The sequence below is a fragment of the Equus asinus genome, chromosome 14 (genome assembly GCF_041296235.1).
Source record: "Equus asinus isolate D_3611 breed Donkey chromosome 14, EquAss-T2T_v2, whole genome shotgun sequence".
Classification (NCBI taxonomy): domain Eukaryota; kingdom Metazoa; phylum Chordata; class Mammalia; order Perissodactyla; family Equidae; genus Equus; species Equus asinus.
In genome coordinates, this window is record NC_091803.1 from 43404198 (window position 1) to 43422894 (window position 18697).

The window sequence follows — 18697 nt, forward strand, 5'->3', positions numbered from 1 at the left end:
GGGAATTCCCACTGGAGTGTATTTCCACAAGGTGCTGATTAAAACAGTGCAGTTGTTTCCCCTTATTCATAGTAAGCATTTTAAAATAAGCTAAGCAATTCTGAAGTGAATTAAGTTGCTTACCTTTGAGCCTCGCTCATTAAAAATAATTTCAACATCTAAGATTTTACCAAATTGCTGCAAAGAAATAGAAATATTTTATAAGCAAGAAGAGAAATGGAGCAAATACAAGGCACATTGGTCATTGGTCATTGTTCTCCAAGAAAGGATTTTTTTTTTTCTCTTTTAGTGACAAGGATATACATTTTATGTGGTTCTATCATTAAACATTGAACCAAAAGCAAATACAATCACACATATTATTTCCCTATTATCATATACCCCATCCAGTGAGTCATTATAGTAGAGGCCTAGGACAAAATATGTCATCCAGAGGTTAATTCTCTTTTCCTTTCATTATGTGCACATGATTGCTTTCCCAGGCACTGAGCAGCAAAATTAAAATTGGCTTGGGTATACACTGATTCTCCTAGGCTACACTGGTAGCCATCCCACTAGCCACTGAGAGAAACACCCTTGATGAATGGGATTTTCATAGTAAAATGCCCAACTGGAATATAATGTTGAGGATTCTGGCCCCTAGTCCCTCTAAAAGCTAGGAGTAGCCAGGCCGTATAAGACAATAAAGTATAACCAGGTCAAAACAAGATCCACTACATGGGCACCCATCATAATCAAGATTCCAGCACAGCTGTGATTGGTCCTCAGGCTGAAATGGACTTCTCTCAAGATGATTCTCCATATTGTTAAACAAACAATTAAATTTTAGACAATTAGCACGAATAGGCTCTCTAAAAAGTAAGAGCAAATCTTAATATATTTAAGTCTAGACACAAAGTTTCAGATTACAAATAAATTGTGTGGCCAGATCAAATGTGGGAGCCCAGTTAAATTTAAATTTCAGATTTCTCAGGATAAGTATACCCCATGCAATATTTGGGACATACTTATACTTAAAATACTTGTTATCTAAAATTCAAATTCAACTATTATTTCTTGTATTTTTTTAAATTGCTAAATCTGGTAGTCCTAGTAAGAAACGCATTTCAGGCAATTCTCGATTCACACTTAAATAAAGGGAACATGGATCCTGAAAACAGAAGTACCTCATAATCCAAAACACTTTTCTATGAAGGCGGAATCCTTTCAGTTTTCTTAGATCACATGAAGTGGGCATTTTTTGGTGTGATCTGTTCTACCTAAGAGCAAGTGGAAGAAGGTGCCATAAGAGGATGTGACATAGCCCAGGGAAAAATAAGATAGAAATTTTATCCTGATGCAGAATGAGAGCAGATGCCCATTTTCATGTTAAAAAATAAACAGAACAATATAAAGTAATATTTCCATCTTGTTTTTCCTTGTCTTTGAGTTTTCCTATCGTTCCATTTGCTTTTAAAGGCTGGATTTGTATTGCATCCTTTATTACCCTAGGACATTCTGTATTCTGTCTCTCTCCCCTGGGTGGAAAGCATTAAGCAACCTCTGTGTAGCAGAAGACAGACTGATCAGGAGGGAGGGGTACAACAGAAAAGGAACAAATGATTAGAACACAGATAATTGGGGGCAGCTGGCCCGACCAATGTGCTTCGGTCACAGAATACAGGGGGACCCACAGAGTAGGTGTCAGGAGAGTTCCCAAAGATTCAAGAACAAATTTATTGAGAACGTACAGAGGCTATCCTCTGGAACATACAAATAAATCTAATTTCCTTGGAAAGACAGAATATGCATACTCCAGTTGAACATAAATAGCTCAGTACCTTGAAATGAAAGTAGTTTTGACTATGAGAAAAAGAAACTCAAAGCTTATGTCATCCTGTGCCATGGAAATGTGCCCATTCCTCAGGGTATGTACCCAGCCAGGGGATTATGAACCGGAATTTCTTTTGTTTAGCAGAAGTGCTTGTCTACTTCAGAGAGAAGTAGAAGGATAGGAAGAAATCAAGAAGAGAAGGCTCAATGAGGAGAGGAGATGCAAGGAGTACATTGCAGGTACGTGCAACGGAAATACCAAGAAACATGCAGCTAACTCACCCTGCAATTGGTGGACATTCAAATACTCTTTTGGTCAAAAGAATATTCTTCCATAGGGCATTCTCAGTGCCCTAGGTTTGGGCATAGAAAACCATGACAAATATAAGAAGAAAACTTTCAGATTTGGGGAAATGAAGGGTTTGCCATTCAAAGGTGAACTGAATTTCATAGTAAAAAATCCTCCAGCTTTGTGAAGTCCCCACAAGCAGCAATTTCTATATAACCTCCTTAGGATATTCAGTTCACACAGATGCTATCATGTTTATTTCAGGCATAAGAGCTTGGAAACACAAATACTTATGGATGGAGAAGCTTGAAAAGAATGTCTTCCAAAACCATGAAGCAAATATCATCTACAGAACATTCTCTAAGCAGTCAACACAAAAACATTTCCTTTAAAATAAGATCTGCTTGGGAAAGAACCAGTCAAAAAGTAATCTTAGCACGTGTCATTCCCCAAATGAAACACTGATACCAGATGCCCTGAAATGGACTCAATGTTTCCCTGTTTGGCAGTTGCCATTGGGTTGATGATTCTCAAAGCCAGTGCAATAAGCCATAAGAAGAATGCTGACGTAAGCCCCCTTTCTAAGACAGTTGTGTACTATATTTATAGTATCAACAGTTTAATTGGGAAGTTTGGTACTAATGATGTAAACACAGCTGGCACATTTTCAGTTTAAATAGACACGACTCATTCGCAGACATAACTACCATTTGTTTGCTCAACACCAGTGTTCAGCAGTGTTCAACATGGTCCACGCAAGGACCATGAATCCACGCAAGGTATGTCAACAGCTGGATCAAGAACAAAATCTGGAAGCTTATTGGCACGCACCAGGGCAAATATGTACCAGGCACTTTTAGACATCCTCAGATCAAATAATATTTCTCTGAAAAACTGTAAAAGATGTGCAATGGATACAGCATAAAACATGAAAGTAAAGGTTAGTTCAAAGAGTGCACAGAAGGCTAAGAAAAGCCTTCGTCTCAGTTTTCTTAGGGTTGGCTTCAGGTTTGGAATGCAGAAATAGGAGGCACCATGCCATGTCTGGAAAAAATGGCTTCATTACCCGTAACATTGCGGTAGAAGGAACTTTGGTATTAACACTGAAAGGGCAGGCATCTCTATTTTATTATTTTATTCAGTTACTAAAAAGGAGACCATCAAAGCTTTGTCTGCATGTTCTGAAAGTCATGAGATCTATTTTTGGTGACAATAAAGAGAGACAAATATTCGCGCCAGGGGGTCTGTATTTTGATAACGAAAGCAAGGTGGTGACATCTACAAAGGTATTGTGCAAATATGAAACCTGTACTAACTGAACAGCTATTTCTGAAAACTATTCTATGATGGAATGTGCTGTAACAATGGTCTGGATATATTATAATCACCTCTCTCACCTAAAGCCTAGATGTGCTTAAATTTTAAATATTAGGTTAAATTAAGCATTCTATTTCAGAGCAAGTCATTGTAATTAATTTGGTGGAAATCCATACATTCTTTTTATGGGATCATCAAGAATTCAGACAAGCAAGTGGATGCACATACAAGATCCCTGACATGACCAAGGCTCGAGAAGAAAGTAGCTGGGGCCAAGACCAACATTCTTTCCAGAGAAATGTCCAGAACCAAAGCCCTAATAATATAATAGACCCATTCACTCACACCCCAACTGGTGTTTTAAAAAGACTCTGGCTTCTCCTTTGGACTTTGTGGCCACATACGTTCTTGACCAAGGAATGTTCTGTCTTAATAGAAAAAAAATCTACCAAGTGCTAGAAGATTTAATGCCAAACACTGAAACAAATGCTCCCAAAAGAGGAGGAAGTAAAGAATATGAAGTGCTTGGTGGAAGAAAGGTAAGTGGGGTCCCCATGAAGAGGCAGTGAAGCCACAAATTAAAAATAAATTGTGAAGCATCTGTGGTAACCACTAGCCCTCCACAGGTTGCACACTTCATGACTGAATTATTCATGGTTACAGAAGTTGCTATGAATACTGCCAGGTTGTAGGCTGTTTGAGAAAGGAGGTTGCTTTTTTGTCTTGTTTCATTTTTAGTTTGCAATCCCTGGGGCCATATTTAACCAAAGAGACAAAGGAGAAAAGCACACAGATTTTTGTGAGGGTTTTTCTCTGTAATGCGTAATCGCCCTCATTGTAGGCTCTGCCAAAATGAAGGAATAAAGGCAAAAGATAGCACCAAAAGGAGAGAAGACCTCTCAAGGCCAAATGACTTGGAATATGCCTGATGGGGATTAAAATGTAATTTCTTAGAGTAACTAGGACCTGAAAGAGGAAATCACACTTAATTCTCTCAACTGGAGTGTGGGGATCCCATCAGAATGTTTACAAATGCCTTTCAATGGGATCCATGCCACTAAATGGACCTATAACCAGAATGGGTTTGCCACCACCAATATTTGGCTAGGAAGAATAGATTTCTTTTCAGTGGTAAAATTCCATTTCTTCAGAATGGTGGTTGTAAACCAAGGAGGGCTCAGAGTTATGACAGGGTCCAGGAATCCCATATGTGCCTGACAATTTTTTATGGGCAAAACCCACAGAAAAACCTTGTATACTTTTTTAAATGAACACAGATGCTGTTTGCGATAAACAAAGTTAATTTCAGTATTCCTGAATGTATGCTGTTTTCTTAATTGATAGATACCAAGTGTATCTATCATCCTGTCAAATTGACGTCTTCTCAGTTGCCTGAAGATTTTGACTTTTACAAAAAGTGGCTCCGAAACCAGGAGATTTTGATCAAGTTTTGACAACTAGCACTGTGATCCATCTTTTGGCAAGACTTTGCCCTGAGCCACCTGCCCTACTCCTATAAGAATAGAGAGGCTCAGATAGTCATGTGAGCACGAATCCCTTCTTTGAGAGTTCCAGCTGTGGGTATTTTGAATACCTCTCTGCCTTAGCAGTGTAGCCCTCTGGTAAATTTCAGGATAACCAAGAAGACTGGATTGGGAAGGGGACCCTCATCGGTGGGAATTGGGGTGTGCTGTAATGAGTGACACCGCAAAAGGGCACCAGGACAGTCATTAAGAGGACAAAATTCAAAGCCAACATCCCAGTGACACTTGATGAGTAAAGATAGACTGAAGAGCAAGACATCTTCTTAACCTGATGTGGCAAAGGAATCTAATCCCTCTGGCTGCCCATCATTCAAACCTGGTCTCACTGCTTCACACACACTTAACCTCGACTTTCACTTTGAATGCTCTGCACTTTTCAAAGTCATCTTTGACCTGAAAGTGCCCGAGGGTATGTCTGCTCTGCAAGAGTAAGAGAGCTCAACTCAAGGTTATTACCAAATGAGAGAGATAAAAGTGCAGAAGCTGACCTTTTCCTCTGAAATGTCAGGATTCAAGTCTGGGTATCTTAAGTATTAGGACGCTTGTTCTGCTTTTGTGTCAGATGCATACAGATAAACATCATGCATGTTAAAGAAATAAAAGGGGCAAGCTAACCCCACCATCGCAGAGGGAGGAACCAGAGCTCTCCTTTACACGTGAGGGATGCGACCACGTTCCCCAGAACTGGGCATTAAAGTTGGGGCTCTCCTTGTTCGTTTTGTAATATTTGCATCCATCCACAAACTCTTAGAAGTCTCTAAGCAACCAACCTTTACTCTAAGTCAAATGTTAAGGATGTAGTTCTTTTCCCTGAATCCACAGATACTTCTCATCAATGCTGGGATGTCATGGACAAATAGACTGCATTTGCAAAAATGAGTGATATCCAAGCTCTGTGACAGCTTTGTCCTTTGGTGGACCTGAGCTCAAAGAAATGGCCAACTCATCCCTTCCCAAGGTGGAGAGTGCAGATATCATCCAGAAAAAGAATCAGGGTCATGATGTCCCACGAGGAAGCAACTCTGTCGTTTATTTTCTCTGGGTTGGCCATGGCTTCTGGCTCACTCTGCATTTTGCTATGGTGCCTGGGCAAGGCTGTCATTTGTGGCATATAACGTCACCATAAGAACCGCTGAACCCTCATCACTGATTCTGGGAGAATGTATGCTGCAGGATGCAAGCCAGACCTAGAAATCTCTAGTTTTTTGGTTTTCCTTTTTTGCTTTATGCAGAATGAATTATTCTCTACAGCTGCACCTGAAATCTGAATGCACAGTGCCCGGGAAAGAGTAAGGTATGCAGGAATATGTCATAATAATTTGGCAACTACAATAAAGAGAAGAACCAAGATGACTCATCATGTTTATTTTAGCCAGGACGTTGGGTCCCGGGCCACTCGATTTGGGGTCATCAGTGGGCTTGTTTGAACCGTGTGTGATCTGGGAGTTCATTTTCCATTCCACACTCAAGTTACTAATTAGAAGAAGACGATTTGGCAAAGTGGAAACATGGTGAATATATGCAAAGAAATTTATACTAAAGTCATAAAGAGATCCTGGCCACAATATACCCACAGATTAGGATCTAAAATGCCTTTCTTTTTCTATGTAAATATCTCACCTTCATATTATAAGTACCAAGAAGTCACATGAGGAGGGAAGGACTCTGGGACCCCAGAGCGGGCACAGCAGAGGAGAAAGGCAGTACTTACGCCAAACATTTGTCGGAGGTCCGGATCCCGGAACCTGAAGGGGATGTTGGAGACATGCAGCCTCTTGGGCTGGGACTTGTTTTCCGTGTTTTCCGAAGGTTGTGTCTGGGGCTGGCCATCCGTCGGCGCTGCGTCATCTGTCTGCTAAAAGAAAAGAGCAAAGCAGAGAGGCTCTGAGTGGACCCAAGAGCTCTTTTCCAAAGTGCTTTAGCTTCCCTTACACGGTAGGAAAATGCCAGAACAAAGGAATAAAGACAGAGAAGGAACTGCTGAGTCATTCATTCATTCCGGAAGTATTTATTGGGGGCTGGCCTGTGGAGTGGTTAAGTTTGCGCCCTCTGCTTGCATGGCCCAGGGTCCGCTGGTTCGGTTCCTGGGCACGGACCTAGTACTGCTCATCATGCCATGCGGAGGCGGCATCCCACACAGAGGAACTAGAAGTACATACATCTAGGATATACAACTATGTACTGGGGGGCTTTTGGGATTAAAAAAAAAAAGAGGAAAATTGGCGATAGATGTTAACTCAGGGCCAATCTTAAAAAAAAAAAAAAGACAATAACTTAACCAAAAAAAAAGTATTTATTGAATATCCCCTGAATGTCCATCATGCATCTAGGATACAGCAGTGAGCAAAGCAGTCAAAGATTCCTTCTCTCGTGGAGCATAATTCTTACCAGGGTAAGACAGACAATAAACTCGTTAACAAATAAACATAGAGCTGGCAGAAGGAGATAAGTATATGAAGAAAATCAAGCGAGAAAAGGGGCTAGTTGGTGCTGAGAGCGTGGGTAGTTCTAACAGGTAATCAGGTAATCAGAGAAAACCTGCTTGAGAAGGAATACAGCTCATTAAAGAGAGGGGTAGGTGTATTCCCTAATTGAGGCTGTTCAAAATCTTTAGATTTGCCTACGTAAGTGCCGAGACTGTGCAGATAAAATATTAGTAAATACAGTAAAACATTTGAAAAGGCTGTTTGGTATTCTGCAGTCCAAGTAACCATCTGATTGACTTAATTTCTTTTATGGTTTGAACTTTTCATTTCTTGATTGTATGTCTAGACCTGTGCTGTCCATTACAACTGACCCCATGTGGCTATGTAAAAATGTAAATGAATTAAAATTAAATCAAAGGTAAAATTCAGTTCTTCGTTTGCATCAGCCATGTTTCAAGTGCTCAATAGCCACGGGTGGCTGGTGGCTTCCATGTTGGACAATGAAGATACAGAATATCTCCATCACTGCAGAAAGTTCTATGGGGCTATGTTGGTGTAGACAGTGATACATTATTAGCATAACTCATTACTCTGCCTCCCACTGCCCCCCGAAATAAAAGCCTGGATAACATGATATTACATTGACACCCACATATAGGCAGAAATTAGGAGAAAGTTGCAGTAACATTTGGTATCATTATAGCCATTCTCATGCTTTCAGTTCTAGGATTTTACTCTTCAGAAACACGTCTAGATACTTTCTCTGCAATTAGCACGTCCTGCCTCTAGGTGGCAGTAGATGCCACTCACATCAGATAACCTGCTTCTCTGAAACCATGATGACAAACCTATGAGGAAGCCCATCAAATTTATGAGCAAGGAATTGTCCTCAGCTACATAAAAGGAATTTAGAAGCATAGAATTGAGACAAATCTATCAATGCAGGCAGACAGGTACAAAATAATAACAACGTAAAGAAGGAGATGATCTTACAAAGAGAAATAGATATAAAAGCCAAAATAACATAGGTATCATTAGCGACTTTGTTGTCAATCATTGTACTTCTTGGCAGATTCCATTTGTATTCTCCTTCCTAAGACACCTTGAATTGCATTTTGAAGTCAAGACTTCCCAGTGGCTGGTGCACTACTCTTCCAAGCTGGTTTAGGATCAAAAGTCTTACTTCTTCAACTTCCTAGCGAAATGTGACAATAATAACAATGTACTGGGTCATTATGTCTATGCTGTTGGAGTGGATGGGAAGGAGGATGACGGTAGATTTCCAACCTGGAAAATGAGCAATAATAAGAGTGCCTATCTTACAGGGCTCTGTGAATATTGAACGCAATAATATAAGCCACCTTGGCAGAGGTCTTGGCATGTGGTATACAGTCAATAAATGGAAGGTGATGAGTTTTTTAAAGTGATGGTGATTTTAAAAATGTAAAAAGAGAGATATAAAGAGCCGGTCTCAGGAAACATAAAGGAAAGGTTCTCATTTGCTTATTGAACGCATCTTTACTGAGCAACTGCCATGTACCGGACACGGAAGTCAGCCCTCCAAATCATGTGCAGGTCCCAGTTTAGCGGAAGAGAAAGAGGTAGAAAAAGACAATTGAAATACAGACTGTTAAGTGCTGGGATGAGTGTGGATCACAAAGGGCTGAGTAAACTTAAATGGGGGACATATCATACAGCTGGAGACTTGTCGGTTCTGGAGGCTAAATTTCAAGTGGGAGATGTCTGAGAGAAGAGGTGAAGGGGGCTGATGCTGCCCCAGCAGAGGGAAGACCATGTGCAAAGATGCATAGAGGAGAAGCAATGTTCTGGACTCAGGGGAGTATAGTGGACCTTAGGGTCAGTGGTCGGAGGGGGCATGCATGAAGGAAGGGAGGGAGAGCACATTGCAGAGATAGGCAGCGGGTTGGATCATGAAAGGCGCTGAGTGCAGGGCAAGAATATAAATTTCATCCTAAAAGCTATGAGGAGCCACTTAAGGATCATAGCAGGGGTATGACACGACCAGCATATGACACAGAGGCTGGGCCATCGTAGACAAATGATGGATGTCTGTTTAATGCCTGGCTGACTTGCTGACCACATGAATGAATGAATGAATGAATTGTGAGTATGAATAAACCAAAGAATGAAGGCATGAACCATCAGTTTTGCCACCTTGTGGTGATAATCCAAGAACAATATTATAACCCTGAGACCCAAATAGAGCAGGGACCATGTTTTCTCTGCTGGTGATATGAAGTTTGGTTACATGTCCATGAGATGAGAATGACCTTGAATTGCGGGATTGTTGCCTTTTAGAGGGGTCAGCGGTCTTGGAGCTCTATCACAGGACTAAGTTTGCAGAAGCAGCAGCTGAGACCCCAAGCTGCCAGTGGGTTTTTCCCCTCCTGTTAGAAGTTGCTGTTCAAATGCAAATTAAAATGAGCTCCTTCTCATCCCAAGAAGGAAACTTACATTTGGATTTGTGGATAACTGCTGGATGTTTCAGCTTAATACACCTAATTAGGAATTACAGAGATTATGATTAAACATATTAAATGATTAATAGCATTATGCCGCTCATGTGAAAATTAAAATTAATCATCTTTAGTCAAACAGGACTTTGGAGAAATCTTTGCGTTGTTTCCTTTGATAAAAACATACAACGCTCAATTAATCGTTTTGCAGCATGCGCATATTTACAAATGCCCATAAATTGTTATGTCAGAATACCTGTGAGTTAAAAGTAATTTTTAAAGGTAATACGTAAAATAAAAAATAAGCCAGAAATGTTTCAGACTCTGTGTGTGAATGGAAAGGAAGGGGAAGGTGAGAAATGACAAGATCGAGAGGTTGAGAAAGAAGAATTGTTCAGACTAGGCATACGTGTGATGTAACACAGCGATGAGACTTTGGTGAGCACCAAATGCAATAGGAGAGGAACAAAACAGCTGCTACGGAGCCTCAAGTACGTAAGGAATTAGACCTCTGGGAGTCATCCATACTGACTCCTATATTGAGTATATTGGGGCGTGAGTTTTCTTTTCCCCTTTTTCTGGGAACTTTCAGGGAAAACATATTCAGAACAAGCCTGTGTTTTATGTCCCTGTATCCATTTCCTAAAAACTCACTACAAACATAGTGGTTTAAAGCAACAGAAATTTATTCCCTTACAGTTGTGGGAGCCAGAAATCTACAGTGAAGGTGCCTTCAAGGTCATGTTCCCCCTCAAGCCTCAAGGGGAGAATCCTTCCTTGCCTCTTCCTACTTCTGGTGGCCCCTGGCTTGTGGCGGCATCACCCCAACCTCTGTCTCTGTCTTCATATGGTCTTCTTCCCTCTGTGTGTCTGAGACCCAAATCTCCCTCAGTGTTTTTCTTCTCATAAGGACGTTAGTCAGTGGATGTAGAGCCCACCACAAATTCAGGATGATCTTGCCTTGAGATCCTTAACTTAATTACATCTGCAAAGACCCTTTTTTAGAAATAAGGTCACATGCACGGGTTTACGACGGTCAGGACATGGACATATTTTTTGGAGGCCACCATTCAACCCACTGCAGTCCCCTTACTAAACCAACGAACCAGAAGGGCATGTGGAATGAGGAGCTGCCATCAAGGAGTGGATGCATTGTCTACTACTGCAGGAGGCATGAGGCTCTCCAAAGCAGTGGCCTCCAATCAGGTCCAGAAGAAAGAAGAATGTCCCTTCTAGGGCTGCCCCGGGCCCCCATCTGTCACACGCTGGTCACTTTAATAAGTTCCCGAAATAGAGAGGAGACTTGAGTCTTTCCTTTGCCAGCCCAGGCTTGCAGACCGCCTTTCTGGACCTGCCCCTGGATGCGATGCCACCTTTTGGCTGGACAGAGAAGCACTCCACCAGCCTGAAAGGCTGCCAACACTCTAAGGAAAGGACCTGTCTGTAGGTTCTCACACAGACGGAAACACAGTCACAGCATCCCTGAGAAGCTCGTTGATGCTTATAGCAAAGGCACAGAGTGAAATTTCTAAGGACAAAAATAAAGTAATGTGAAAAGCTAAGGAACTTGCTAATGGGACTAAACAACCCAAATGAGCATTCCCGAAAAGCAGTGACTCCCTGGTCTGCTGTGACATTCCCCATGGCTGGCGCATTCCAGGTTTAGTGGGAATTAATCGCTGAAAGAAGGAGTCACGATTTACCCGTGTCTGATTTTTGAAAGTCATTTTGGCCCTAAAGTGGGATTCAGTTGAATTGGAAATGCACCCCATAACCATGTTTGGGAGATCAGAAAGGCAGAGATGGGGCTTTTGCCCAGACATCATTCAACAGAGAAGTCTTCACTGGCCCCACTATCTAAAACAGCTGCCTCAGCATCTCCTCTCTCTTTGCCCATTGATTTTTTCATAGCACATGTGGCTTCCTACCTATGTATTACATGCTTCTGTTAATCTATATAGTGTCTATCTTCTGCACCAGGAGTAAAGTCCATGAAACGAGAGACTGTGAAACTTGCATTCCCTGTTTCATTCTTGCTGCATGGAGGAGAGTTCCTCACCCACAGGACGGTTGATCTTTGGGGCTGGTTGATCGTTTGCTGTGGGCCTGTCCTGTGCACTGTAGGAGGTTTGGCAGCATCCCTGGCTTCACCCACTAGATGCCAGTGGCCTATCCCTGAGTTGGGACAACTTAAAATATCTTCTGAGGTTCAAACATCTCCTGGGGGGCAAAAGTGCACCAATGGAAACCACTGACCTAGAGCTTATGGTGAGTTCTCAGTAAATATCTGTAGCATAAATGAATCAGCCTGGCTTTGCTGTAAGTGAGCTGCATGAATGTTAACTTCAACCTTCTGGGTCCTCGTTTGCATACCCCTAATGCAATAAGTATATATGGGTCCTGGACCCTTTAGAGTTGGGTAATGGCATCAAAGTCTTGTGACAGTTAAGTCCCAAGCATAAACAGAGGGCATTATAGTTATCATTATTATTAACAGTATCCATAACCATCAGATTTTGCTTTTTTATTTCTTAGGCCCGTGGATGCGGCTGACTCTGAGATGCAGCTTCCCAACCACGCAGGAAAGGTTGCCGGACCCTACACGGATGGAAAGTCATTAACCTCAAGAGGTGGGTTTCCAGGCAGCACTTGGCAGAGGTTCCCAAATACGCTCATTAGGACGGCAAACCCAGCCTCTGCTCCGGCCCAGTTCGAAGGCCCTATTAGGAGGCGGGATGTGTGCTTGCAGAATTTTTCCTAATAAACAAACTCCCCAGATATCGGCACAGGTTATAAATGTTAAGAAAACACCACCAGCGCTTTAATCTCCTGAAGATCACTTAGCGCTTCCGCAAAGACCTTAATAAAGAACCATGGGGCTCCCTCTGCTATAATCGTTCTTAATTCAATGAATGGCTCTGAGCAACCCAGGGCTAATCCTGGTGAAATTGGATTTTGATATCGACCAATCCAGGGATGAGTGTTGGAGAGAATATGCATAGTTGTGTAGAGGCACATGCCTTTGGGATTCTGGCCCCGCCCCACGAGTTCCTCTCTCTGAGCCTACGTAGAAACTGCTGAGTCCATCTTTTGGGGACGACCAGGTATCCAGGAGCGGAAGCACAGGTAGAGGACGGCTGCAGTTGGATATCTCTGAGCTAAACTCCAGTGCCATCACTTACGGGCCCAGCTCCTTAAACCCTTCCAAACCTCAGTTTCCTCAGCTGCCAGCGAGGATAAAAGATTTCCATCGCAAAGTTTCCGTGGTTCCAGGGTGCTAGAGGCGAGGTAGGTGAGCATCAGAAGGATGGATGAGTCAAATGTGGTGAAGCTGGTGGCGGAAATCGGAACTCAGAGAGAAATTAGAGACCCGGAAGCACAGGGTTGATGTGTGTGGAAGGTAAGGGGGCAACGATGAGCAATAAAACAAGAACTGCACCAAATTCTATTTGATGAAGGGGAGCAAATTATGCCACCTAGAAATATGCCTCTTTGGCATAAGGATTATTTTGAGCTGATTATTTCTGAGAAACAGTAGACACCAGAGAACGTCTGACAACAGAGTAGAGTTACCCTTTTGTAAGAGGCATCTCCATTTGTAAGGGTGTCTCCCTCTCTGTACCAGGAAGGGAAGGATCACTCTAAATCTCTAGAAGCTCTCGTCAATGGAGAAGCCCTGACTTAATCTGCATAACAACCTTACCCTTGTTTATTGGGCTTTTCCTGGTCACCTCCCATAACTGGTCCCCACCTCCCAACGTCTTCTGTTGTCTTTAGCTGGAGATGGTGTTTAAGGTGGTGCCTTGGGACATTTCAGAGAGTTACTCAGTTTTCCTGGGTCTCTCCCATGTGTGCAGGAGGTATGCATGTTAGTGAACTTCTGTTTGTTTTTCTCTGGTTATAGGGGGCTCTCAACCAAGAACCCAAAGGGGCAGAGGGAAAATTATTTTCCTCCCCTACATGATAGAGATTAAAAATGCAAGTACTCACAACACAGCCCTAGATACCATTCAAGGATGGTGATCAAGTGCTTTATATGCAGTAAAATGAAACAGAAGCCACATGAGTAATTTGAAAATTTCTAGAAGCCACATTTCAACAAAGTAAAAAGAAACATGGACTTCATCTTAAGAATATATTTATTTTAACCCAACTTATCAAAAATATTATTTCAATATGTCATCAATGTAAATGCTATTTTACATGTTTTTTGTACTACGTCTTTGAAATCTTGTGTATAATTTGTACTTACAGCTCATCATCTCAATATAAACACTAAATTTTCATTGGAAATACTTGAATCTGTTTTTAGGCTTTGAAAAATTGACAGTTGGATACCCAAGATTTTCAAAACATACCTCAAATTTTCTAATAATTGAATCAAGTATCAGTGTTTAAATTAAAAATTTTTTTAGGTATGCTCTTTTTTTTTTTTTTTTTTGGTTAGGAAGATTAGCCCCGAGCTAACAACTGTTGCCAATCTCCCTCTTTCTTTTTCCTTCTCCTCAAAGCCTCAGTACATAGCTGTATATTCTAGTTGTAGGTCCCTCCAGTTCTTCTATGTGGAGCGCTGCCCCAGCATGACCTGATAAGAGGTGTGTAGGTCAGTGCCCAGGATCTGAACCGTTGAACCCTGGGCCACTGAAGCAGAGCCCATGAACCAAACCACTCAGTCACGGGGCCAGCCCCTAAATTAAAATTAAGGTTGAATAAAATTAAAAATTCAGTTCCTCAGCCATGCCATTTCAGGGGCTCAACAGATACCTGTGGCAGGCAGAATAATGGCCCCTTAAAAGCATTGCAGTCCTAAACCCTGTAGCCCGTGAATACGTTACTCTACATGGCAAAGGGGACCCAAGGTAGCAGACGGAATTAAGGTTGCTAATCAGCTGACCTTAAAACAGGGAGATGATGCTGGATTATCTAGTGGGCCCAATGTCATCACAATGGTCCTTAAAAGTGGAAGACGGAGTCAGAAGAACAGCCAGTGTCAGAGCGAGGTTATGTCAGAAGGACTCAACCCACCATTGCTGGCTCCGAAGTTGGCAGAAGCAGACCATGAGGCAAAGAATGAGGGCGACCTCTAGGAGTCAGAAAAGGCAAAAAGGGATCCTATCCAGAGCCTAGGGAAAGAAACGTAATCCTGAAGACACCTTGGCCTGGTGAGACCCACGCCAGACTCCTGACATCCAGAACTACAAGATGACACATTTGTGAAGTTTAAGTCGCTAGCTTTGTGGCGATTTGTGATGGCAACAACAGAAAGCTAATGCATTCCCCGATTAGAAACCATAGGTGCAGAATGTTTCCATCATTGCAGAAAGTTCTATCGGAAAACACTGCTTTAGAACAATGGTGTCTTGGGGTGATGGGAGTGGAGAATGGGTTCAGAAGGAAAGAGGGCAGGGAAAGAGAAAGAAAGAGAGACAGAAAGAGGCTTCCCTTGGCCAATGATGACAGTGTGCTTCGAAATGAGGAATACGATTATCCGGGAGTCAACTCTCTGTGCTTTGGCTTTAAATGAAAATATTTTTAAAACATGAGATAAATTTGAGATAATAAGAGCTTCCTTGCATGGCATTGTAAGAATTAAAGGTAATATATACCACATGTATACAGGACTGGGCTTCTCACGCAATCAGCTCTCCAGCGGCAGCTGCAACATATGTTGCTACCATCTTTAGCATGAATTATTATTGCCATCGGAAGTATTTCTCTTTACCTTGTAGACAAAGGTTTCTTAACCTATTTCTGTGTACACGGACACACTGAAGGTTTTTTGAAAGCTGTGGACCCGCACCCTGGGGGAAAACCATTCATGCACCTGAATTTTGCATACAATTTCAAGAAGTTCACAAACTCCTTGGAAGATACAGAGATACCCATGCCTCCCAGGATAAGGAGCACTGCCGTAGGGGGCATTTGCGTCTACCCTATCCTGAGTTAAGACTTTGGATGCTGAATATTACTATCCACTGGTAACTTCTGAGCAAAGTGTAGAACTGGCTAAAGGATCTGGGGTAGAGGATTGAAAATAAAACTGTGCTGGCTCCTGGGTGTTTTACATAACTTATCCCACTGAATCACCATGACAATTTAGAAAACTGAGGCTCAGAGAGGTTAAGTGATCTGTCCAAAGTCACACAGCTAGGAGAAGGCAAAGCTAGGAGTGACCCTAAGATATCTAACTCCATATCCTGGACTCTTTTCAGCCTTCAATGGCCTCTCAAGGTCAAGGGGAAAATCTAAAGACAGCTCAGCCCTAATGGACAATTGTACAACACTTGTACAGAGGAGTAAAGATTCACCAAGTTCTACCTTCCTGGGCCCTAGGTCTGGACTGGAACCAGACAGATGAGCTCGGTAAACTGAGCAACCAACCAACCAACCAAAATCAAACCAAACCAGGCTGCTTCAGGTTCTCCTTTGAGCTCCTAGGGCCCTGTGTTCCCCTCTGAATTATTATTAACCAGAGATTCTTATAATCAGTTTACTTACCCCTCTGTCCTACTAACATACAAACATCCCAAAGACAAACACTATTCTGAATGCATTATGAAGTCCTTTACCACGGCACACAGTAGGCGCTCAGCAAACCTTTATTGCATCATTCCATGAAACCTCTCTGGGTCCAGATCCTTTCTCCATGAGCGTCCTCAATTCTGCCATGAAGGTGTCGAACCCCAACAGCCCAGACAGGATGCTAATGCAGCACGATTTCCCCCTCAAGTCAGCCTACCAAATATTCAGTATCTTCCCTCTCCTCCATCCTCCCCCCCCTCCACCCAAGAAGCTCTTAACGGTGATAAATAAAATGTGTACTTTTGAATAGCCAGCTGCTTCTCCCTCCTCCACCAATCAAGTTATTTCTCCGAGAGAAAAGCTTGTGAGTGTCTTCGAGGCATTATTTGATTAAGTTGACAATATTATGTGAGGGATGGTTGAGTACCCACTGCGATGTACTTTGGACCAAATTGATTTGTGTAACGAACACTCGCTCTGTCTCTTCTTGCAGCCTGAATAGCGGTCTTGATTTAGCCAGTCATGCCGGGCGCCAAGTGAATTTACAGGGTCCACAGTCCCTCTCTCTCAATCTGGAAAGAATAGCAGAAGCAGAGCATGGACTGGCATAATTCAATACATTGTACTAGAAGCTCAGAAAATAATATCACAGAGCACGGCAATATACCTATTTGATTTGATTTGTAAACCTGATAAAAAAGCAATCGAGAAAAGTTCAGGGGGAAAATATATACATTCTAAGCAAAAATGTAACTATATTGAATGTGTACAAAGTACCAAAGAAAGGAGGGGTGGCAGAAAATCATGCATACTAAATCAAACCCATTCCCTGAGTTAGACAATATTGCACATTCTCCATTTAAAGCGAAGCAAGATTGTGCAAAGTTATTTTCCATTAAAAATAATAATAATGGTAAGCCCAGGGAAGGTGAATTAAAACCCACATTCTCGGGTTTTCTCGCAATCCTACTTCAAAACGGGGCTCGTGCGGAATCGCTTAGCTTCCTGCTTTTTCATTCTAGCTCTGTAGGCAAACAAATAAGTTAATCACACAGCTTTGGATGTAGTTAATGCCTCCTTCCTAGCTCTTCAGGCCTGATGCCACAGCCAGGTGACACAGATTTAAGAAATACACCGCATTTCCCTCAACTTGAATAAATTCGATGCTCTGCAGAGATGGTGAAACTCCTCAGACAGGAGAATGGGGGAGGACAGAGAACGGCCGACTCTGAATTCTTTCGCTGTATTTCAGTCTTTGAAAATATGGGATGAGCACGCATGGGGCCAAGTGTGGAACACATCAGTCAAGGAGATGGGCTGCCAAGGTGTCTGTATTAGTCAGCTCCGGCTGCAATAACAAAATACTACAGACTGGGTGGCTTCAACCACACACATTTATTTCTCACTGTTCCAGAGGCTGGGACCTCCAAGATCAAGGTGTTGGCAGATTCACTTCCTGATAAGAGCTCTCTTCCTGACTTGCCACTTTCTTACTGCATGATGGAGAGAGGACAAGCTCTCTCAGTTCCTCTTCTTACAAGGACACCAATCCCATCGTGAGGACCCCACCCTCATGACCTCATCTAACCACAGTTACTTCTCAACATCCTCACCTCCAAACGCCATCACGTTGGAGTTAGAACTTTAACATAAGAATTTTGGGGATGGGGCCGGCCCGGTGGCACAGCGGTTAAGTGAGCACGTTCCGATTCGGCGGCCAGGGGTTCGCCGGTTTGGATCCAGGGTGCGGACATGGCACCGTTTGGCATGCCATGCTGTGGTAGGCGTCCCACATATAAAGTAGAGGAAGATGGGCACGGATGTTAGCTCAGGGCCAGTCTTCCTCAGCAAAAAGAGGAGGATTGGCAGTAGTTAGCTCAGGGCTAATCTTCCTCAAAAAAAAAAGAACTTTGGAGGGGACACAAACATTCAGTCCACAGCAGTGTCATTGAAGCAGAGCCCGAGAATAAGGAAAGGTGTTTGTCCTGGAGAGGGGCAGGGCTTTCCCTGGACTTGAAACCAGATGTTCTCTTATCCAACCATTCGAAATATATTTATTGAGCACCTACTCTCTATGGGTCCCTAGGGACACAGCCGGCATGACTGGGGGTTGTTGATCGGGGTTATTTTGCTTATCAGAAGGCAGAGTAATGAGACTATAGAAAGTGCCCTTTCTTTACTTCTCCACGTTTTGACTTTTAGTTCCAGGAATAAGGAGTTGAAAATAACTCATACTCCTCATAAGAACAGAAACAGTAAACATTTATAGACTCTGGAACCAGACTATCTGGGTTCGAATTCCAATTCTAC

The 18697-nt window shown here is 42.5% G+C and overlaps 1 protein-coding gene across 50 annotated transcripts in view; it reads right to left on the reverse strand.

The window, feature by feature from the left end:
- Positions 1-18697, reverse strand: part of RBFOX1 (RNA binding fox-1 homolog 1) — a 1969097-nt gene that overhangs the window by 121922 nt on the left and 1828478 nt on the right. For 49 of the 50 annotated variants that reach the window (XR_011494338.1, XR_011494337.1, XM_070484972.1 and 46 more), the window contains 2 exons: positions 6674-6817; positions 124-177 (listed from right to left, as the gene is read on the reverse strand). Coding sequence is in view for 48 of the 50 variants with exons in the window: in XM_070484972.1 (XP_070341073.1) it covers positions 124-177; positions 6674-6817 (198 nt within the window). In the remaining 2 variants the exon portion in view is untranslated. The remainder of the gene's footprint in view (positions 1-123; positions 178-6673; positions 6818-18697) is intronic. The other variant, XM_070484957.1, reaches the window with a different exon arrangement.